Consider the following 25,109-nt stretch of genomic DNA (forward strand, 5'->3'; position numbering starts at 1 on the left):
AGTCAATATATTTTTTCTGTGATTTCTTATTTTCGTCAACCGTTCCATCGCATCTTAAACTTTTCACTGGGCCGGCACTAGGACCGGGGGAGGCTGCTGCTGGCTAGTGACTGTTAGACTTTCTTCAGCAAAGATATAGTAGAACTGAACTGAATCAAAGATGGCGAACAGAAATACTAGAAGAGAGGGGTACCACTACACAGAACTGAATCAAAGATGGCGGACAGAAATACTAGGAGAGAGGGGTACCCCTACACAGAACTGTACTGCATCAAAGATGACGAACATAAATACTAGGATGGAAGCAAATGTAAGGGATTATAACGTCATAACGAATCATGCAAAAAACATGTACAGTTGACAGGAATGTTAGTTCATGTAGAGACAAACGATTATGCATTTTTTTTATCATAAAGTTCATTTATGAAAATCGCGATTGTAATAAATACCATTTAAAATAACACAAGCATATTGCTATTACGTTGTTATAACTAACTTCTTTCTAAACAGGGTTTCTCACAAACTCATAAGCAGAAACTGAGACACACACACACCCAAGGACAGAGGGCTGGCACAGACCTTTCATAAACACTGATAAGAAAAGGGTGCTTGGGTCTGCATTTCACGAGATAATGAGACACACACATACCCAAGGACAGAGGGCTGACATAAACCTTTCATAAACACTGATTAAATAGGAACATCTACGCACACACCAAATCTCCTGTTTTAGCTGAACATTTGGTAACAAAGAACTTTTGCTGCAAGACTCAGAAGGATGACGCCCAGCTCATCAGGACCAATCTGAGAAGACAACGACCTGTCCAGAACCAACCAGAGGACCAGAACTTCCAGACTCAACCTACTTTCTGTGCTGTATAAAATGTCTATGCATTCTGTTATCTGGGCTTTTTCTGGAGGTTCCTTATGAGCTAAATGAACGAGTCCGTATACGCTTGTACCAGATATCTTTACTCTTAAATTAAACTGTCGCTTGTCATACAATTTACCACCTTGTCTGAATCGATCCTTGACCGGCTCACCCTTCTCCATATCCCATTATCAACACGATTTAGCAAGGTAGCTGACATTAACCAGCTAGCAGACTAGCTAACATTAGCCAGCTAGCTGACCCAGCTAACATTAGCCAGCTAGCTGACTAGCTTTATGGGTGTTGTGACATGAGTATGAAATTGTAATTCTGGTTGTTTTAGGGACTCCTGAAACAACCAGCAAACCAGGCGGTTGATTTGTGAAACAGTGGATGTCTAGAATCTAGCTAGCTGAAGAATTTACTGCAAATTGAATGTACAATTTTGTAAGCTTGCCTTGCTGATATTTGCCATGCAGATAGATGAAATCACGTAGCTAGCTATGTTCTTGCTTATTGTGCAGTGGATGATTAAAATCCCTGTATGCCCATCGATGTGTAGCTAGCTATCTAGCCGATCTGTGTATGGACCCAACCGTTTGGTATACATATTAGTTCATAACCTAGCTATGAACCTCAGCTATCATAGCCAATTGTATCAACTTCAAAACAGCCTGAATGACATTAATGAAGCCTATGGATTGAGTAGAATATAATATCATGTTGTACCAAGGATGCAAGTCATATATACATGTAGTTATTACCATGCATGAGATCCCCACATTGTAGCCTGTACATTTAATATATTCACTGATCATGTACTCTACCTTGGCAAATAAAGGTGCAGTTTAGGTATGAATGTCTTTGAGATTATTTTTCAGTCATATCCAATACCAGGAGTATCAAATTCCAGTCTTTGAATGATGCTGTGTCTGCATGTATGTATTACAATTCTACACTTCAACAGTGTTTACCAATCTTGGTCCTGGGACATCAATGGTTACACATTGTAAATAATAGACTAGAAACAGGATTTAACTAGTTAATTCATATATACAGAAATATAATGTTAAAAAACAGAACACTACACTTCCTATGCATCATGTAAATACTCTTAACACCGGTTCATCTCAACATCTAATGCCCTTCATCTGCATTGATCTGATAAACACAGGATAGGTGGAGTATTTCATCACATTACACTTCATTTCAACCAGTAGAGAATGTGAAACGCTTTATTGAAAAGCTCATTATCCAAGTGTTATAAATACAAGTTCAATCTGTACTTCAATGCACATCTGTTGTGCATTATAAAAACAGAGGAAGAGGTGGAGAGAGAGGTGTAAAAGACAGAAAGGGAAAGAGGTAAGCACATAGGAGCAGGGAAGGCAGCACATGATTAATGAATCACAGTGCTACATAAATATTCTCTCAGTTCATCACAATTACATAACAGTGTCTCTCGTCGGCCCAAAGGTCATCTTAAAAGAGGGTGAGGTGGCGATGATGGGACTGGGGGTTGGCATCCTCTCACATCAAAACATATCTGCAGACGAGAGACAGATGGAGAGAGAGAGCATGTTTAAGCCTTGTGTTTTTTATTCTAACATTGTTAGTCATCAATCAGGAGGTGAAATGCAAAACTGACCTTGGATCATTAACTCTGGGACTACTGCATCTGTCTGTATTTCAATGTAAAGCATCTCTTTAATAATACTTCCTGTATAATATAAACTGACCTGGGATCATTAACTCTGGGACTACTGCATCTCTGTCTGTGTTTCAATGTAAAGCATCTCTTTAATAATACTTCCTGTTGACCTGACCAAGTGACCTCTCACATCTGATCATGCCCTCTATGTAGCCAGTTCAGATGCAGGAGGGGTTCACCGACACAGCTGATATAACCTAGAGGACTTAGGGAGAAGGGGAGAGAGGGATGAAGTGGAGGAGAGAGACTGTTATTGAGAAAATAAGGTAGTTAAAGCCACAGTGTTCAACAGGAATCTGTATGTGGCCTCACCTGGTGTCCACACCACACTAAGTGGCTGCAGAGTACTTTATGCTGAAAAACATGAACGGACCCACAAGGACAAACAATATAGCGTAGTTATAGAAATAATGAAGTGTCTTACTATTCTCCATGGTTGGCCCTCTTGCCTATTCGTTGAAGGTGGAAGGAGCCACAGTTATACACCTGAGCCTGCTTACTGCACAACACAATCCATCAATCAGATTGATACATGAGTGTGTAGGTGTGGGTTATAGGGTGTCTAATTGCTCTACATTTCTTCAATATGGGTGATTTAAGATAGCCTGTTTTGTTTTTGCACAGACATCACACCCTTACCTAAACAGCACCCTCACCTGAGAAGTAGAAATCAAAGGGAGAGAAACTGTGAATTGAATAACTGCAGTTGACATGGCTAAGTAAATGGAGGAATACTCTTATTGTAATGTGGATGGCTCTTAAAAGAGCCTTTGGTTGTGCATAGTGTAGTCTATGGTGTTGCCAGGGAACAGCACCCTCTTAAAAGAGCCTTTGGTTGTGCATAGTGTAGTCTATGGTGTTGCCAGGGAACAGCACCCTCTTAAAAGAGCCTTTGGTTGTGCATAGTGTAGTCTATGGTGTTGCCAGGGAACACCCTCGTTGAAGAAGTAGGAGGTGAAGATCTCCTGCACACGGATTGCCTCTCTTGCTGCGTGGTTGGACCCCATCCTTGAAACATCCTGCAGAGCAGCAGACTCCTCCTCTGGGACACGGCGGCGAGCTGCAGATCCCCTCCTGGTCCTCGTGTCCATCCCCATGAAGTTACGCAGGACACAGGTAGCCTTCACACATCTGAATTCCTCCAGGAGGCAGTCCCATATGACCCTGGTCAACCAAACTTGCAGTGCCCTACACGGTAACTGTAGGCAATCGTTTTGAAGGAATCTCTTGTTACAAGGTATCTGTAGGAATATGGAAGACAATGTAATTATTAGACTGTTACATCACCAGGTCATTGTGGATTACTAAAGTATAATTTCCCTGATAACAAATCATGATAACATTGGATTGATAGATGCATGGGCACACATATGTACATGTGTAGCATGTGACAATAACAGGATCATATCAAGGATGACATCACAAATGAATACATAAATACCACTTGAAGCTTGATGACGAGTTGATCATTTGAATCAGCTGTGCAGTGCTGAGGCAAAAACAACAATGTACCTCTGTGAGTCCCCAGGACTGAGAACCACTGCTCTTCATTGGGACCTCTTCATATGTAGACTGGCTTTCATAGCGCTCTTTATCTGAGGACAGAAAACCTCACAAGAAACACACTTCATTATAGTCAAATTACACCACACTGAATATTATGTTACTATTATCTCAGTCCTCACTTCTAGGGACAGGAACTACACAAAAGTACCTTCCCTATCCAGAATAGCCTCCTCTCTCACTGACAGTTGGGGCTGCTATCCTTTCACCCTCCATGGCTGTTAGCTAGCTACCTACAAATGCATTTGGAGTTTGTTTTTTACAGTGATAAATAGATAGCTAGCTAATATGAAGTTAAGTAGCTGGTTATTTTTTTATTCACTTAGCTATCTATCTATACAGAATGTGAAGTTGGCTAGATAGCTAGCTATCTATCTATACAGAATGTGAAGTTGGCTAGATAGCTAGCTTTCTATCTATACAGAATGTGAAGTTGGCTGGATAGCTATCTATCTATCTATACAGAATGTGACGTTGGCTAGATAGCTAGCTATCTATCTATACAGATTTGAAGTTGGCTAGATAGCTCATTTAGCAGCTCATTTGAGTTAGCCTGCACTGTAGCTAGTTAGCAAATAGTACATTGTTGTATTTTTATATTTTCAATATCTATTTCCTTCCTTGAATAGGTTCTCCCAGCCATGTGGACAACTGGAAACAGGGCAGCAAAGTTTGTCCCCAGAGCGTTTCGAGAGTGATCGGATGACAGAAGTCACATTTAGGTGCCAGGTGTAACTGAAGCCATAGATGCTCCATATACATTACTTTGAGTGTTTTATATAATATGACTAAATGTGTTTATGTTGCAGGTGCAGTCAAGAAATGGAACGGCAAGGCCACAGAACATGACATAAGCAGAGCTGTGGGAGACCACCTCAAGCCCCTGGTAGAGCCGGGGGTGGTGTTTACCACTCCACCATCAGAGCTGTGGGAGACCACCTCAAGCCCCTGTTAGAGCCGGGGGTCGTGTTTACCACTCCACCATCAGAGCTGTGGGAGACCACCTCAAGCCCCTGGTAGAGCCGGGGGTGGTGTTTACCACTCCACAATCAGAGCTGTGGGAGACCACCTCAAGCCCCTGGTAGAGCCGGGGGTCGTGTTTACCACTCCACCATCAGAGCTGTGGGAGACCACCTCAAGCCCCCGGTAGAGCCGGGGGTGGTGTTTACCACTCCACCAGCAGAGCAGTGGGAGACCACCTCAAGCCCCTGGTAGAGCCGGGGGTGGTGTTTACCACTCCACTAGGCCTTCAGCAGGCTGGAAAAGTGGGATTGATACTGTTTTTCATACTAAGATGGACCAAGAGTCTGTTGATTGGTCAGTCATTGGGTTCATTTGTTCAAATCAAATCAAGCTTTATTTATACAGCACATTTCAGACATGGATGCAACACAATGGCTTCACAGGAAAAAACAATGAAAACATACAGAAATATTTAGGACACAACATAAGACTAACAACTGAAAGACTAATGAACATTCTGAAGAAATGCCATTGATTAAAATATTAATTGGATGCAACATCCAACCCAAAATATCAGCTTGTTTTTATAGGAGGGGCTCTGAAAGACACTATGTGGGTGTCCTCTGAAAATTGACAAGTAACAACAACTGGGACCTAAAAGACACCCACCATGAGACCCACTAAATCTGCCCAAGAAGAAGCAAACAAAAGAAAAAAATCCACACCAAACTTAAAGACAGGAAGCAAACCAAAAAGCTGGAGCAACTAAAGGTGTTGACTCTCCACATCTATCAAGACAACTGGAGCACTGGGCCAGACACTCTTAAATAGAACCTGCACCAGCTCAGGTGAAACACCTTCCCACTAACGAGATGGACAAGCCAGCACAGGTGTAACACATACTGACTAACGAGGTGACACCAATCAGTGCGTCCTACGTGCTAACGAGCTATACGTGCTAAAGTCCAACCTAAAAACATAAATGGAAAAACCAAAAGCTTAAGAGAATGCTCACCACCAACAGAAAACAACTTCCATGTCACATTAGAATCAACTACAATGCTTCACCATCACCAATATAAACATGGTGTCTGTCTAACAACAACTAAAAACAATATTTATTTTTCCCACAGAGAAACCTAAAACTCACTAACTTCTAGAACTCTCGTCCCCTTGAAACGAGCCCAAACAAAACTCATCTCCAATACGGAAAAACAGTCAAAATAAATTGTGATCCATGGCAATGCACTGGCTAAACGCAAAACATTTTGACTGCCCCCCTTGAGACAATCAGCAACCAGGTTGTCCTTACAACAGACTTGTCTGATTTCAAGAGGAAACTCCTGCAATATCCGTAGTAACTTTCCACCTCACTGCAGAGCTTCTCTCTCTTTTCAGGGTTCACTAGATAGGCATGTTGTTGGATATAAAATGAATGAACCCTGCTATTCTAAAAGCACAATGTCAATATAATTGTCAGTTGGTTGCATAAATAATTACCATTACCAAATGCTACATGAAATGTAAATATGAAATATTTGGTTGCATAGTTGGAGGTGGGATAGCCCAATGTCAAAACACATTTTTAACATGTTCAAATCAATAACCAATATGCAGAAACAGTTTCTGATATATTGAAAACCTAAACATAAACTGGGCTATATACACAAATATCTGCCACAATAATCATATTACTTGTATTTTTTTAAAACATGCACCTTATAAACTGCACAAGCACCAGAAACGCTGTTGTTTTGACAAGTAGCAATAAATCACTGATATCGATTAGGGGGGAAATCAGGTTGTAGGTGATGTTGAAACTAACAACTAAAAAAACACATGGAAATGGGAGATATCTTTCACCTCACTGGTTAGAGGACAACCTGCTGAAAACAGTCAGCTACATTTTGGAGTGATGCATTTAAATGTAGGGGTCGCTAAACAAAGGAACACAACCCTTATTTGTCATCACTCATCGATATCATGTCAAAATTAATTGTGTGACAGAAGGGAGATGAGGTTGCACGTCCTGTTAAAACTAACAGCTCAAAAACCACACAGAATCTGGGAGTAATGTGTACATCCCTGGTTAGAGGACAATTTGTAGAAAACAGCTTGCTACATTTTGAAGTGTTGCATTTTGATTCAAGTGGGTAACCAACGTGGGAAGTGTAACAGGGACAAATGTTTAGGCTTCTACATTGTGACATCATTAAAATACTCCAAATACAATGTTAAAACATTCTACACTGTGACATTATTTCATTGATATCATGAAACAACTCCATGTATACTTTATGTTTAATCAGAGATCTTTTATCAGAGTATCTCTTCCCCTGTGTGTGTCCGCTTGTGTATATTCAGGCTTTTTGGCCAAGTAAAACTCTTCCCACATTGATCACAGCTATGAGGTTTCTCTCCTGTATGTGTTCTCTGGTGTACAGTCAGAGAGCCAGATGTAGTAAAACTCTTCCCACATTGACCACAGGTATAAGGTTTATCTCCTGTGTGTCTTCTCTGGTGTACAGTCAGAATGCTAGATGTAGTAAAACTCTTCCCACATTGACCACAGGTATAAGATTTCTCTCCTGTGTGTATTCTCTGGTGTGATGTCAGATGGTCAGATCGACCAAAACTCTTTCCACATTGACCACAGATATAAGATTTCTCTCCTGTGTGTATTCTCTGGTGTGATGTCAGCTGGCCAGATCGACCAAAACTCTTTCCACATTGATCACAGCTATAAGATTTCTCTCCTGTGTGTATTCTCTGGTGTAGAGTCAGAGTGCTAGATGCAGCAAAACTCTTCCCACATTGATCACAGCTATAAGGTTTCTCTCCTGTGTGTGTTCTCTGGTGTAGAGTCAGTTGGGCAGATGTAGTAAAACTCTTCCCACATTGACCACAGCTATAAGATTTCTCTCCTGTGTGTATTCTCTGGTGTGATGTCAGCTGGCCAGATCGACCAAAACTCTTTCCACATTGATCACAGCTATAAGATTTCTCTCCTGTGTGTGTTCTCTGGTGTATCTTCAGATGGCCAGATGTAACAAAACTCTTCCCACATTGATCACAGCTATACGGTTTCTCTCCTGTGTGTGTTCTCTGGTGTGATATCAGGCTGGTTGAATGAGTAAAACTCTTCCCACATTGACAGCTATAAGGTTTCTCTACTGTGTGGATTTTCTGATGAATTTTAATGCCTGCTAAGGAGGTGAATCTCTTCCCACAGTCAGAGCAGCAGTGAGGTTTCTTCCCTGTGGATCTCTGCAGGTGTTTATTGAGGTGTTCTGATGTGGAGAAACTCTTCTCTGCCTTGTCAGCATCATGAGGTTGTTGAGGCTCCCCAGAGGACCCACGGTAGTCCCGTCTCTCTCCTGTGTGAACAACAAAGTCAGACAGATGGTTAAAGGCCCACAACAGGGGAAATCCACTGTAAAAAGTGATGCCAACAGCGTAGCCATGATGTTGTACAACAATTGATGTCTGTAATGAATGTAATGATTATTTGAAATTTGTCTTAAAATGAGCAAGAACAGTCATATATTGTCTTGTTTTCACATTAGTACACATCGATGATTGTAGACTAGAAATAAGTTATTCATGTAGTTGAAACTCTAAGCACTGTGCCAGACGACTTTGGTCTGATTCTTTCGGAATCTCTGACGATACGAAAGAGAGGTTGAACAGACTAGTAATAGGGGTTGCAACAATGGCGGCGGATAATTTTAGAAAGAGATGGTCCAGATTGTCTAGCCCAGCTGATTTGTACAGGTCCAGGTTTTGCAACTCTTTCAGAACATCAGCTATCTGGATTTGGGTGAAGGAGAAGCTGGGGAGGCTTGGGCAAGTATCTGCTGGGGGTGGGGAGCTGTTGAACTGAACTGCCTCCTACTCTGTCCCAGATGCTAATATATGCACATTATTATTAGTATTGGATATAAAACACTCTGAAGTTTCTAAAACTGTTTGAATGATGTCTGTGAGTATAACAGAACTCATATGGCAGGCAAAAACCTGAGAAAAAATCCAAACAGGAAGTGAGAATTCTGAGACTGGTCAATGTTCAACTCATCGGTGATTCAATTCCCTGTAAGATATGGATCTGTTTGCACTTCCTACGCCTTCCACTAGATGTCAACAGTTTGTAGAACGTGGAACGAAGCTTATGCTGTGTTGTGGGACCGGATGGGAGGGGAATGAGTCAGTGGTCTGGCAGATTGCCAGTTCCTGGTCACGCGCTTTCCTCATGATATCGCCTTGCGTTCCATAACTTCTACAGACATGAAGGAATGCTCCGGTTGGAACGTTATTGGATAGTTATGATAACAACATCCTGAAGATTGATTTTCTACTTAGTTTGACCAGTTTATTCTACCTGTTTTATATCTTTTTGAAGTTGTCCGAGTTCACCTGCATCTGCGCGAGCATTTGGACATGTGCAGTAAACATACTAGCAAAAGTAGCTACTTAGACATAAGTCATAGACATTATCGAACAAAACAACGATTTATTGTGGAACTAACTAACTCAGATTATTGCATGGTGTGCTTTTTACGTAAAGTTTTTTTGAAATCTGACACAGCGGTTGCATTAAGAACAAGTGTATCTTTAATTCTATGTAAAATATGTGTCTTTCATCAAAGTTTATGATGAGTATTTCTGTTATTTGACGTGGCTCTCTGCAATTTCTCCGGATATATTGGAGGCATTTCTGAACATGGCGCCAATCTAAACCGAGATTTGTGGATATAAATATGCACATTATCGAACAAAATGTATTGTGTAACATGATGTCCTATGAGTGTCATCTGATGAAGATCATCAAAGGTTAGTGATTAATTTGATCTCTATTTCTGCTTTTTGTGACTACTATCTTTTGCTGGGAAAATGGCTGTGTTTTTAAGTGGCTATGTAATGAGCTAACAAAATTGTTTGGTGTGCTTTCGCCGTAAATCCTTTTTGAAATCAGACATGTTGGCTGGATTCACAACATGTGTAGCTTTAATTTGGTGTCTTTCATGTGTGATTTCATGAAAGATAGATTTTTATAGTAATATATTTGAATTTGGCGCGCTACATTTTTTCTGGCTTTTGGCCAAGTGGGACGCTACCGTCCCACATATCCCAGAGAAGTTAAGTTGGTGAGGAAATTACTGTAAAAGAACGACCAGGCATCTTCGACTGACGGGAAGAGGTCAATATCCTTCCAAGATACCCGGGCCAGGTCGATTAGAAAGGCCTGCATGCAGAAGTGTTTTAGGGAGCATTTGACAGTGATGAGGGGTGGTCGTTTGACCGCGGACCCATAACGGATGCAGGCAATGAGGCAGTGATTGCTGAGATCCTGATTGAAAACAGTAGAGGTGTATTTGAAGGGCAAGTTGGTCAGGATAATATCTATGAGGGTGCCCATGTATACGGATTTAGGGTTGTACCTGGTGGGTTCCTCAATAATTTGTGTGAGATTGAGGGCATCTAGCTTGGATTGTAGGATGGCCGGGGTGTTAAGCATTTCCCAGTTTAGGTCACCTAACAGAACAAACTCTGAAGATAGATGAGGGCAATCAATTCGCATATGGTGTCCAGGGCACAGCTGGGAGTCGGTAACAGGCGGAAACAGTGAGAGACTTATTTCTGGACAGATTCATTTTTTAAATTAGAAACTTGAACTGTTTGGGCGTAGACCTGGAAAGTATGACAGAACTATATAGGCCATCTCTGCAGTAGATTGCAACTCCTCCCCCTTTGGCAGTTCTATCTTGACGGAAAATGTTGTAGTTGGGGATGGACATTTCAGAATTTTTGGTGGCCTTCTAGAGCCAGGACTCAGACACGGCAAGGACATCAAGAGGAGTAGGATGAGGGTACGGCTAAAAGCTATCAGAATTAGTTGTCTAGTGCGATGGGTACAGAGAAGATAAGGAGCAGATTTCTGGGCGTGGTAGGATAGACTCAAGGCATAATGTACAGACAGGTATATGGTAGGGTGCGGGTACAGTGGCGGTAAACCTAGGCATTGAGTGACGATAGGAGAGGTTGCATCTCTGGAGGCTCTAGTTATGCTAGGTGAGGTCACCGCATGTGTGGGAGTCAGGACAAACAAGCTCTCTGAGGCATGTTGAGTGGGACTAGGGGCTCTGCAGTAAAATAAAACAATGATAACTACCCTAAACAACAGTATACAAGGCATATTGACATTAGAGAGACATAAAGCGAGGCATAAAGCAATCACAGGTGTTGCTTGGGAGAGCTAGCTAAGACAACAACGGGTACGACAACAACAGTTAATCAGCTAAGACAACAACAGGTAAAATGGCAATGAATGGGCGAGAGGGTCAGTTAACTACACACAGGGCCTGAGTTCGAGGCTGGGGCCGACAGATAAACAAAATAAACAAAATGGAGACCCGTGATTAATGAACAATCCAGCAGGCATCAGCTATGTAGCCAAGTGATCATAGGGTCCAGTGAACAGGAATATATGAAACAGGAAAGCCGTTAGGTAGTCGTTACTATGCTAGCCGGGAGATGCGCCTGGCTCGAGGCTAACTGGTGCTAGCTTCGGGACAAGGGCGTTAGCCACTATAGCCAATCCGGTGCAAAGGTTCCTGCTTACAGCAGGAATCCGGTGATGTAGTGGCTTCTAGTCGTCTTAGTGAAGAGTCTGGGAGGCATCAGCTGTGTAGCCGAGTGATCATAGGGTCCACTGAGCAGGCCGGGAGATGGGCCTGGCTCAAGGCTAGCTTCGGGTCTGGGCCACTCATTGGCAGCTAGATAGCTGCGATTATCTGGTGTAAAGGCCCAGAGCTTACGGCAGGAATACGGTGATGTAGTGGAGAAAAACAGTCCGATATGCTCAGGGTTGATATCGCGCTGTGCAGACTGGCAGGTGTTATCCAGGCTAAAAGAGGCTGGTGTCTGAGCTAAAAAAGGGAAAGGCCGCTAGCAGTGGCTAACAATGACTAAATAGCTAGTAGCTAATTAGCTGGTTAGCTTCTGATGGAGGTTCTAGCTATAAGGTCTAAAAAACAGCAGATCCGTATCACATTGGGTAAGGCGGGTTGCCGGAAGGTATATGTAATTAAAAAAAGGAAAAAGAGATTGAAATATATTGCAATATATACAAAAAAAAGAAAACATTTACAACAACAAACATAAATGTCTTACTGCTACGCCATCTTGGATTACAAGATGACTCAGTTAAAACCCATTGGATTTATCAAACTCTGAAATTATTTAGTATTTCTGTGCCCATGAAAACTGTTTTCCCAGCGTAACATAAGGAGCCACTAAATGATAAGTAGGTCGAGTGCATTTCAGAAAACAAAAAAATTGTCCGACAGCAAGATCTCGTATTTAAGTTGAAGTTCATCATATGACACGCGTAACGTTATGACCATAACTACTGTTCCCGGAAGGAGGGAAACTAGGTACAACATACTATTAAATCCACGCCTCGCTGGAAGCCCCGCCACCCACAGGTGATGAGAGTGAGGCTTGGATTTATTCCGCTCTTTAATACCGCTCTTCACTGACACAGGAAAGGGCGGGGACAAACAGGTGTTGTAGCTCGTTTCCATCCTTCAGGGAAGTGATATTATAATCAAAGTTACACTCCCTTTCAGTCATTCAACTTCGGAAAAACATACTATGGGGAAATACAATCATTCCCCATGCCGACCCAAACGGATACTAAATGAAACAGTCCATGGCAGACCACCCAGACGTGACCCTACAAGATGCGTCAGTTTTGTCAATTTATTCATTGTCTTTTGTTTGAAACACTCCTGTCAATGTTGAGTAACGACGCAAACCTGATTACGCATAAAGAAGTAGGACTAGTCTACCTGGCCTGCACACAAATGTAGGCCTATAAATGTGCCCATATGGGGATGTCTGATAGTATTTCTCATTGTCTTAACACTGCACCACTAATGACTTGTGGAGCTTCTCAAAGTAACTTTTTCTTCACCTCCAAACAGCAAGTAAAGAAACGTCGTTATGTTGACGACCGGCTCCCTCTGGTCGGGTTATGTTGACGACCGGCTCCCTCTGGTCGGGTTATGTTGACGACCGGCTCCCTCTGGTCGGGTTATGTTGACGACCGGCTCCCTCTGGTCGGGTTATGTTGACGACCGGCTCCCTCTGGTCGGGTTATGTTGACAACCGGCTCCCTCTGGTCGGGTTATGTTGACAACCGGCTCCCTCTGGTCGGGTTGTGTTGACAACCGGCTCCCTCTGGTCGGGTTGTGTTGACGACCGGGTCCCTCTGGTCAGGTTGTGTTGACGACCGGCTACCTCTGGTCAGGTTATATTGACGACCGGCTCCCTCTGGTCAGGTTGTGTTGACGACCGGCTACCTCTAGTCATTTCCCTCTAGTTATGACTTTGAGTCATTTGTGTGTCTCAATTATTTGATCAAACAGCGTGCTTAAAGCATCAGACAAGTTCAGTACATATAGATTTGATAAACACACATGGGGCGATTGGTAGAAAGAACAGATGACTCTTGGTTGACCAAGATGTATTTTAGTTGGGAACAGCACTAGAACATGATTTTGGGGATCCCAGGTGAAGCAGCGGACACTGCATCTCAGTGCTTGAGGCGTCACAACAGACACCCTGGATCAAATCCAGACTGAATCACAACCGGCCGTGATTGGGAGTCCCATAGGGCGGCGCACAATTGGCCCAGCGTCGTCCGGGGTAGGCAGTCATTGTAAATAAGAATTTGTTCTTAACTGACTTGCCTAGTTAAATAAAGGTTACATTTAAATAAATAAAAAATAGTGTTTCATGACAAACCATTTTTTACAAATCCGTCAAGGCACCAACTTTGAGAAGGGTTTAAAACAAAGGTTTCAAACCAATTCATGAATGTAATTGCATCTAGGTATGTCTTGCCTTTAATGTAAGGGCATGAAAAAAATTGGCTGAATATTATACAATGACTTATCGACAGCTCTAATAATTTTCCTCCACAGGAAATCTTCACGGGCAATTCTAGAATATACTATATAGCCTAGAAACCTGGTTAAACTATCATTATGACATCATGGATGAATTCTAGAATATACTATAGAGCCTAGAAACCTGGTTAAACTATCATTATGACATCATGGATGAATTCTAGAATATACTATATATCCTAGAAACCTGGTTAAACTATCATTATGACATCATGGATGAATTCTAGAATATACTATACATCATGCATGGCCAGTCCTTGTATTCATAGTGTAGTGAATTCGTGGGGAAGCCCTGAGCTGAACTCAAACCTGTGTCCAGCGACTGTTAAGCCAACACCTTATAACTGTTACGCCAAGATGTCTGAACTTCTTGACGAGGTCGCTAGGTGTTGGGTTAAGGTTGATACAATAGCTTTCTCTATGAATTTGAGAGTGGTTACATTTCTCCAGACCCCATCCCTCAGCTGTTCACCAAACCAAGTCTCTGGGCAGCCATTTTGTTGCTGTTTAAATACTAGGTTGTCCCTTTTAAAAAGCCACACATCAATCAACCAATCTGCAGTTGAAACAATAACACAGCAGTCATTCCACCACTGTTTTGTAATAAGATGATGATGGGGCTGGAGACATTTAACTACTCTCAAATTCATAGACAGACCTATGGATGCAAGGACTGACCATCCAAGATATCAACATTATAGTTTTAACCATGTTGAGGCTGTTGATTTACATTGTTTCTAAACATTGGAGTAAAAAAAGCTTATTTGGGGTTCTGATGGGGAACAACAGTTGAACTAAGCTCATGAGGCATGTGTTATATTCTTCAAGAATCAATGGCTATAAATAAATAATTTAAAAGTCAAAATATGGATGTAGCAATTGCAGATTTCCCCTTAGACACCAAACATCAGTTCAACAACTGCAGAGTTTGTACCTCTGTTTTTAAGACAGTACTTACCAGTGGTAATCACGGCCCGGTTTCTCAAAATCATCTTATGGCTAAGTTCATCTTTAGAACCACTGGATGCCTTAAATTGCGTTTGGGAAATCGGGCCCAGATATCCAGTTTCCTCCTCCTCTTCTTCCGATGAGACCGTAATCTCCCCCTCCTCCGCTTTCACTTCAAAAACTGAATCCTCCTCATCTTTTACTGTAACACCCTCCTCCTCTTTCACTCTGAACGCCTCTTCTTTCACTGTAACGTCTTTCTCTTCTTCTTTCCCTGTAACAGCCTCACCCTCTACTTGTTTTTGTATTGTAACATCCTTCTCTTCCTCCTCCTCTTTGATGAGACCCTCTTTCTCCGTCCAGCAGACCGTCTCTTCTTTAGCAGGAGGTGAGTAATTTAGTGAACTCATGTTCGGAGATGTTAGCTAGCTAGGCTAATGCTAACTTAACCAGCCCGCCAGCTGAATAATAACAACAACACCGTAAATATGAAATGGAATAGGATAACTAACTAACTAGACGACAGACGAGGGTTTAAAATACAGTGGCTAATATACACTAAATCGTCTAAAGAGCTTTATGGGTTCGGCTAGCAAGCTACCGAGGTGGCTGACTAATTGTTGCTGCTGTTGAAAGAAGCGTTCCGTCCACTAGATTATGCGTCACACTAACAGCATTGCGTTCCGTCCACTATATTATACGTCACACTAACAGCATTGCCTTAAAATCGCACACCGCCATCAGCTGACTGGAGTGGGTAACGCTCAGTCTGAACCTCTGACTGCGATGGAGATGTGCGACTTTAAGACAATGACGCTAGTGTGACGTAAAATATATATTATAATGTTCAGACAAAAAGTTAGTGTAGGAAGCATGAGTTTTTACTCACCAGTGTAACAATACAGTGTGGCTAAAGACTTAGTAACTTAGTTGTGTTCACGATCTGGTTCCCTATAAGCACAACCAGTTATGTTTTTGAATGATCACATATGTATTAATTTATTTCGGGATTCTGGGTAATCCACAGCAGATTTATGGAGAATTGCTGTGGGTGAGTTCAAAATTGAATAGTCCCGGGGTAGAAATATATAAAGTTGACATTACATCATAAAATCCACCTTTTAAATCATACATTAGCAATTTATGTTTTAGTAACTACTGTTGTTGGTTTGGCGTCAAATAAGCCTCTCTTTATATGTTACTTGCCAAATCTCAGTTTTCCATGTGGGTTTTATGGTAAAGTTCCCTCTTTCAAGTTGGTATCTAACTGGAAAATGCATCTTCTTTAGGAGTGCTATTTTTACCCTGTCGACTACTGATCGTTCATCCACACTGTGTGTCTCATCAATGCAGGTCATTTATGACAAATGTATAGAGTATATGTTTTATAAATTCATGAACACCAGCCACTTTATTAGCCCGGTTTTGTTAGTTTAGGTGTATTATACTTCCTCGCCACCAGAGGGGGACATTGAGTAAATCTTCAGGTTCATTTGATATATTTTGATAGTAAAATGGATGACAGTTTATTCTGATGTAGTGAATATGAGACACATGGAAACAATGTATTCATTTTATTATAGTAAATTAGGAATTAGTAGGAATTGTTAAATCCACTATACGATCACAATGACTTTGATAGACATTTCAATAGTTTTTTTGTTCGAATATTATAGGGCAGATTAATGGAGAATTGCTGTGGGAGTGCTATTTATATCCCGTCACTACTGATCATTCATCCAGACTGTGTGTGTCCCATCATTGCAGCTTTGGAAATAAATGAATTATCCATCCATTGCTCCTTCCTGTGTTGACTCACTGACTTGAGAGACCAGGAAGGTCACACTAGCTCGATAGGTTGATATCTAGCTCAAGCTTCACCTCATGCTTTTCATTAACTGTGTGGTTGTGTTATCTAGTGGGAACCCGTTAGCACGGTAGGCTCTGGTGACTTCTTGCCGTGGGCTCAAATCAAAAGAGGACATCAACCTGCTCCTTTATGTTGTGTCAACTTTTCGATATGTTACGTTTGATACCGGAGCTACGAGCCTTGAAAGCAGTAAACTTCAAAGCAGTGTGCTGTATCACTTTATCAGCAGCACGTGAAGCTTCATTTCGTCAAACAACCACCTGATTAGTTTGGTATTGGGCTGGTTTGACACTGCAGGCGACTGATTGATCTACAAATCACTACTACATCAATAACTACATCACACCTCCCCAGACCCACTAGAACACAGTCCCATCTCCATTAACTACATCACACCTGCCCAGACCCACTAGAACACACCTCCATCTCCATTAACTACATCACACCTGCCCAGACCCACTAGAACACAGTCCCATCTCCATTAACTACATCACACCTGTCCAGACCCATTAGAACACACCCCCATCTCCAGCCCGCATCAGCACCATTTTATTTCTCTCCGTCACTTTCAACTTTTAGATAATAAAGCATTTGACCTTTCTATTGAATTAACAACAGAGGATTGGTTGATTTCCAGGTTTAATTAAGTATAATATTTAAGATGATTTATGAGAAAAGTATCGTCCAACTCTGGGGTATCTCACTGCACCCCCAAATGCCATGTTTAGAAATATACAGACAGACAGATTAAAAGTAATTTTACATTGTATAACTGTACTTCTGACAGCCAACTTTCTAACTCCACCCATAACTTTATGACGTCATAACATTCCCAGAAGGATTATTGAGTCATTGTTAGTTTTACACTGAAGACATGACTCTGCCGTTGTGCTGTAGAATTTGTGAATTTTGTCTCTTGTATAATAAGGGACTATCATTTGTCCCAACATCACAGGCCACAGACTTTGATGCAGTTAAAGACTTCCAAAAGTGTTTCCGCAGTTTAAGATCAACTGAGTTTTTTTAATGGTGTTTCTCCCTGTGCACCTGCCAATGTTAATCCTTTGAACGAGACAAGTTACCAGACAGGACATATTGCTAATGTTCTTCCCATTAATAACCTGAATGACAATTAACTTGTGGGCGGTGGTGGTGATGACGTCCTATTGGATGACGTCGTCCATCGGGATTCCCCAAAAAAGAAGACGCTCTGGATTGATCACTGGAGTCAGACGTGAAGGAGGAGGTTGATCATCAGGAGTCAGATGTGAAGGAGGAGGTTGACCATCAGGAGTCAGATGTGAAGGAGGAGGTTGATCATCAGGAGTCAGATGTGAAGGAGGAGGTTGATCATCAGGAGTCAGATGTGAAGGAGGAGGTTGATCATCAGGAGTCAGATGTGAAGGAGGAGGTTGATCATCAGGAGTCAGATGTGAAGGAGGAGGTTGATCATCAGGAGTCAGATGTGAAGGAGGAGGTTGATCATCAGGAGTCAGATGTGAAGGAGGAGGTTGATCATCAGGAGTCAGATGTGAAGGAGGAGGTTGATCATCAGTGAACCTCTAGGATTATGGCTGGGCTGGCGTTTCCACTTCCAGCTTGGTCATATATTTTGATACATTGAATGTTGATACTGTGAATCTATGTTATATATTTGTATCTCCTGTTTCATTAAGTGATGTCACTAAGTACTGCCCCTATATATACAATGCATTCGGAAAGCATTCAGACCCCTTCACTTTTTCCACATTTTGTTACGTTACAGCCTTATTCTAAAATTGATTCAATAATTTTTTCCCCTCATCAATCTACACAATACCCAATAATGACATCACAATACCCCATAAGACATCACATTGCCCCATAATGACATCACAATACCCCATAATTACAAAGCAAAAACAGGTAAATAAATGAAAAAATTAGATTTTCTTTAAAAAACAAGGACGTTTCTATGTGACCCCAAACTTTTTGAATGGTAGTGTACATCTACATGATGTATTGATACACCATGTAGGAGCAGTATAGACCTAGTCTGTTCATTATATACATCTACATGATGTATTGTTACACCATGTAGGAGCAGTATAGACCTAGTCTGTTCATTATATACATCTACATGATGTATTGTTACACCATGAAGGAGCAGTATAGACCTAGTCTGTTCATTATATACATCTACATGATGTATTGTTACACCATGTAGGAGCTGTATAGACCAAGTCTGTTCATTATATACATCTACATTGTGTATTGTTACACCATGTAGGAGCAGTATAGACCTAGTCTGTTCATTATATACATCTACATGATGTATTGTTACACCATGTAGGAGCAGTATAGACCTAGTCTGTTCATTATATACATCTACATAATGTATTGTTACACCATGTAGGAGCAGTATGGACCTACAGTAGCTTGCTAATTATTTAGATTTAGTTTGACTTAATGAAACTGCCTTAAATGTGCTGTAGTAACAATTTTTTATTTACACTAATCAATCAACACATTCCTGTCTTTGTATGTCTCAATATAATGAAATTATTGAATTAAATCCATTTGAAATAATCATTTTTTTAAAATAAAATATGATCCTCAACTGCGTTTCCCCTCCAGTCAGCAGACGGCGATGTGCGTCTTTCAGACGACGCTGCCAGCGTGACGTATAATCTAGTGGACGGTTCTTCATAAACAGCTCGTCAACCACCTCGGTAGCTTGCTAGCCAACATAACCGAAAGATTCAAGCTATTTATACGCTTTTGGTGTATATTACCTACTGTGTTTTAGACACACTTCTGTCGTATCTACTTGTTAACCTATTTAATTTAATATTACGTTATTTTGTATTAGTCAGCTATAGTAGCTGGCTGGTTAAGTTAGCACTAGCCTAGTAGCTAATGATAGCTAGCTAGCTAACATCCCCGAACATGAGCTCAGTAAGCTTCTCCCCTCTTGTTAAAGAAGAGGAGGTCTGCTGGGCGGAGAAAGAAGCTCTGGGGCTGAACATTGTCGTGAAAGAGGAGAAGGAAGAAGAGGATGTCACAGTAAAACAAGAAGTAGAGGGTGATGCTGTTACAGTGAAAGAAGAAGAGAAAGACGCGTTCAGAGTTTATGGAGTGAAAGAGGAGGAGGATTTTTCTGTGAAAGAAAAGGAGGAAGATGAAGTTTTTGGAGTGGAGGATGAAGAGGGGGAGATTACTGTCACATTAGAGGAGGATGAAGAACAGAGGACTGGAGATCTGATTAACACCAGTAAATACAGTGAGTACTATCTTATAAAACAGGGCCATTGATCTGATTAACACAAGTAAATACAGTGAGTACTATCTTATAAGACAGGGGCACAAACTCTGCAGTTGTTGAAGTAATGTGTGATTTTTGAAAGGGCATTCTATACTTGAATATGTTTTTGTACTGTGAATTGTTCATGACTTCCTCCAGTGATTATTTTCAAAATTTTCCTGTTGAAAAGTGATATATAAATACAGTAAAGTATAAACACACTAAAGGGAAACAAATAAATGTTTTGAGCAAAATAGTGTTTTTTAGACAACTGCAAACTAGAAGGAGTGAGTGATGTCATAGTAAGGCCTTCAAGGAGTTGGCTTGATGGGAAGTCGTGATGTCATCCAATAGGAGACAGATCTTCATGTGAATATTCATTATTCTTTTAAAATCCTTCCTGTTCTGTCAAGTTGGTTGTTGATCATTGCTAGAAAGCCATTTTCAAGTCTTGCCATAGACCTTCAAGACGATTTAAGTCCAAACTGTAACTAGGCCACTCAGGAACATTCAATGTCATCTTGGTAAGCTAATCCAGTTTAGATTTGGCCTTGTGGTTTAGGTTATTTTCCTGTTCCTACAGTTTTTTGTATTCAGATCTCTAAAATACACGCTACCTACGTAACATTTAGTGTCTCCTTATGTTATGCTGAGAAAACAGTGTATTATCATGGGCACAGAAATCCTAAATCATTTCAGAGTTTGCTAAATCCAATGGTTCTAACCGAGAGTCACCTTAACTTTATTGACAACACCCAAATCGATACTGTCATTAACGCGGTTCTTCAATAATTACACATAATTCTTAATACTGTAGCTGTTTAGTTACAGTCACATGTTCAACTATCATCAGCTGATCCAGGATTTTTTTTTTTTAATGCCAGTCAAATCGGGGCAGCAGGTAGCCTAGTGGTTAGAGCGTTGGACTAGTAACCGAAAGGTTGCAAGATCGTAAAAATCTGTCGTTCGTCCCCTGAACAAGGCAGTTAATCCACTGTTCCTAGGCCGTCATTGAAAAAAATAATTTGTTCTTAACTAACTTAGTTAAATAAATTTTAAAATAAAAATATATAAAAAAATGACAAACATAACGACATGCAACAACAACCAAAGTGCTTCTTCATTCATTACTCTGGTAAAGACAGTTATGCCGTGCTCCACGTTGGATCCAACATCCCTAACAAATTGATGTTTATAATGTGTTATTGTCTGCTTGATTTACAGTAGTGTCTCAGTCTGTTTGCACACAGAGATACTTAGCTCATAATGTGTAGAGAACTGTTCCTTGATGGATAGGCTATTGTACAACACACAGAGATATTTTCCTTTATTCAGGTCATTTAGAATGAAAACACATTACAGAGTAGCCTAGTGGGATTATTACAAAATTATCTGGTTATGAAATGTCATGAAAAAAAAAGCCATTTTAGTTTTCCATGTTTCACTTGAAATATTAAATGATTCATAGTCCTAGGTCTATGTTATTATTGTTAGGTGAAGTTATGGGTCCTACAGTAGGTCTATGTTATTGTTAGGTGAAGTTATGGGTCCTACAGTAGGTCTATGTTATTGTTAGGTTAAGTTATGGGTCTTACAGTAGGTCTATGTTGTTATTAGGGGAAGTTATGGGTCCTACAGTAGGTCTATGTTGTTGTTAGGTGAAGTTATGGGTCCTACAGTAGGTCTATGTTATTGTTAGGTGAAGGTGTGGGTCCTACAGTAGGTCTATGTTGTTGTTAGGTTAAGTTATGGGTCCTACAGTAGGTCTATGTTATTGTTAAGTGCTAGAAAGCCATTTTCAAGTCTTGCCATAGACCTTCAAGACGATTTAAGTCCAAACTGTCCAAACTGACGATTTAAGTCCAAACTGTAACTATGGGTCCTACAGTAGGTCTATCTTGTTGTTAGGTGAAGTTATGGGTCCTACAGTAGGTCTATGTTATTGTTAGGTGATGTTATGGGTCCTACAGTAGGTCTATGTTATTGTTAGGTGATGTTATGGGTCCTACAGTAGGTCTATCTTGTTGTTATGGGTCCTACAGTAGGTCTATGTTGTTGTTAGGGGAAGTTATGGGCCAATTTGTTAAACACTTAATGTACAAACCCTCAGTTTCACGCTGATGGAAAAGCTAGCTAAAGAGCATTTTACTGGTTGAAGTGTTTTATAAGTATAAAGCAGTTGATTTGCGACAATAACACAAACATATTAAGCAGGAGATTCAAACGAGCCTAACAGTTGTAATCCAAAAGTAGTGTGAAATGCACTCATAAACAACCTGGACATGGAGGATATTAATGCACTCACACGGTGGTGAATTAGTGAATAGACACAGAACTTAATGTGAGTTTCCTTCAGTAGCACTCCTGATCTTGCGCTGATTATGCGCTGTAATATTCAGAATACATTGTGGAAAACTAAAATCTTTGCTCACCATTTTTGTTCCAGGCAGATATACTACATCCATAATTAGTGGTTTCCTCATTAGCAGATATACTACATCCATAACTAGTGGTTTCCTCATTAGCAGGGAGGTGTTTCTGCAATCAAATTGTGTGTGCATCGCCCTCGTGCTGCAATTTTAGCACAGAAAGGGGCCTTTTTTGGAGTTCAAAGGTCGTCTGCCACCCGACTGTCTTTAGACAATTGTAAAATCATTTAACAGACCTCTGGGCATCACCTTTTACCTCAAATAAACAGTGGATTTCTGCTGTTGTGGCCCTTTAACCGTCTGACTTTGTTGTTCACACAGGAGAGAGATGTGACTATCGTGGATCCTCTGGGGAGCCTCAACAGCCTCATGATGCTGACAAGGCAGAGAAGAGTCTCTCCACGTTGAAACACCAGCAGAGAACCACGGGGAAGAAATCTCATTGCTGCTCTGACTGTGGGAAATGTTGCAACTCTTCATCAGAACTTAAAATACACCAGAGAACACACACAGGAGAGAAACCTTATAGCTGTGATCAATGTGGGAAGACTTTTACTACATCTAGCCAACTAACTGTACACCAGAGAACACACACAGGAGAGAAACCATATAGCTGTGATCAATGTGGGAAGAGTTTTGCTAAATCTAGCCATCTGACTGCACACCAGAGAACACACACAGGAGAGAAACCATATAGCTGTGATCAATGTGGGAAGAGTTTTGCTAAATCTAGCCATCTGACTGCACACCAGAGAACACACACAGGAGAGAAACCATATAGCTGTGATCAATGTGGGAAGAGTTTTGCTAAATCTAGCAATCTGACTACACACCAGAGAACACACACAGGAGAGAAACCATATAGCTGTGATCAATGTAGGTTGAGTTTTTCTACATCTAGCAATCTAACTAACCACCATAGAACACACACAGGAGATAATCCGTGCTGTGATCAATGTGGGAAGAGTTTTTGTACTCCTAGGTATCTAACTATACACCAGAGAACACACACAGGAGAGAAACCTTATAGCTGTGATCAATGTAGGAAAAGTTTTTCTTCTTCTAGCTATCTAACTATACACCATAGAATACACACCGGAGAGAAACCTTTTAGCTGTGATCATTGTGGGAAGAGTTTTTCTTCTTCTCGCTATCTAACTATACACCATAGAACACACACAGGAGAGAAACCATATAGCTGTGGTCAATGTGGGAAGAGTTTTACTCAGCCAAACAGCCTGAATATACACAAGCGGACACACACAGAGGAAGAGATACTCTGATAAAAGATCTCTGATTAAACATAAAATACATCAAGGAGTTGTTTCATGATATCAATGAAATAATGTCACAATGCAGAATGTTTTAACATTGTTGTAGGAGTTTTTTATTCATGTCACAATGTAGAAGCCTAAACATTTGTCCTCTGTTACACTTCCCACGTTGGTGACCCACTTGAATGAAAATGCAACACTTCAAAATGTAGCAAACTGTTTTCTACAAATTGTCCTCTAACCAGGGATGTACACATTACTCCCAGATTCTGTGTGGTTTTTGAGCTGTTCGTTTTCACAGAACGTGCAACCTCATCTCCCTTCTGTCACACAATTGATTTCAACATGATATCGTTGAGTGATGACAAATAAGTTTTGTTCCTTTGTTTAGCGACCCCTAAATTTAAATGCATCACTCCAAAATGTAGCTGACTGTTTTATGCAGGTTGTCCTCTAACCAGTGAGCTAAAAGATATCTCCCATTTCCATGTGTTTTTTTTAGTTGTGTTAGTTTCAACAGCACCTACAACCTGATTTCCCCCCTAATCAATATCAGTGATTTATTGCTACTTGTCAAAACAACAGTGTTTCTGGTGCTTGTGCAGTTTATAAGGAGCTTGTTTAAATAAATATAAATACAAGTAATATGATTATTGTGGCAGATGTTTGTGTATATAGTACATTTTATGTTTAGGTTTTCAATTTATCACAAACTGTCGACATTGGGGATATCCCACCTAGCAAAATGACGTTGAAAATAAGACTATGCCCGACGTACAATATAAGTTTGGTTTTAGTTGAAAGTTGAAAAGAAAACTATTTAATTTCAACGTACTCGCAGCTTATACACATGGACGCAGTATAATAAATCGGTCTATAATCAATTTTATTAACAATCTTAATAAATTGAGTCATAAATGTAGGATCTATTTGGGGGGAAGGTGTTACATTCTTTGGTTTTTCCATTTATGTTTTGAGGTTGGACTTTATCTCGTATAGCTTGTTTAGCCCGTCTAGCTCGTTAGCACGTAGGACGCACTGATTGGTGTCACCTCGTTAGTCAGTATGTGTTACACCTGTGCTGGCTTGTCCATCTCGTTAGTGGGAAGGTGTTTCACCTGAGCTGGTCCAGGTTCTATTTAAGAGTGTCTGGCCCAGTGCTCCAGTTGTCTTGATAGATGTGGAGAGTCAACACCTTTAGTTGCTCCACCTTTTTGGTTTGTTT

The 25,109-nt window shown here is 40.8% G+C and overlaps 1 protein-coding gene across 2 annotated transcripts in view; it reads left to right on the forward strand.

Annotated features, from left to right (window-relative positions):
• Positions 1-24,798, forward strand: part of LOC139548923 (zinc finger protein 180-like) — a 51,605-nt gene extending 26,807 nt beyond the window's left edge. Inside the window, exons 1-2 of one of the 2 annotated variants that reach the window (XM_071358890.1) lie at positions 19,504-20,160; positions 22,932-24,798. In XM_071358890.1, coding sequence (XP_071214991.1) covers positions 19,827-20,160; positions 22,932-23,893 — 1,296 coding nt within the window. In that variant the 5' untranslated portion in view covers positions 19,504-19,826 and the 3' untranslated portion in view covers positions 23,894-24,798. Of the gene's footprint in view, positions 1-19,503; positions 20,161-22,931 lie in introns of those variants that run through there. The other variant, XM_071358900.1, reaches the window with a different exon arrangement.
• The last annotated feature ends 311 nt before the right edge of the window (positions 24,799-25,109 follow it).

Source organism: Salvelinus alpinus, chromosome 2 (genome assembly GCF_045679555.1).
Source record: "Salvelinus alpinus chromosome 2, SLU_Salpinus.1, whole genome shotgun sequence".
Classification (NCBI taxonomy): domain Eukaryota; kingdom Metazoa; phylum Chordata; class Actinopteri; order Salmoniformes; family Salmonidae; genus Salvelinus; species Salvelinus alpinus.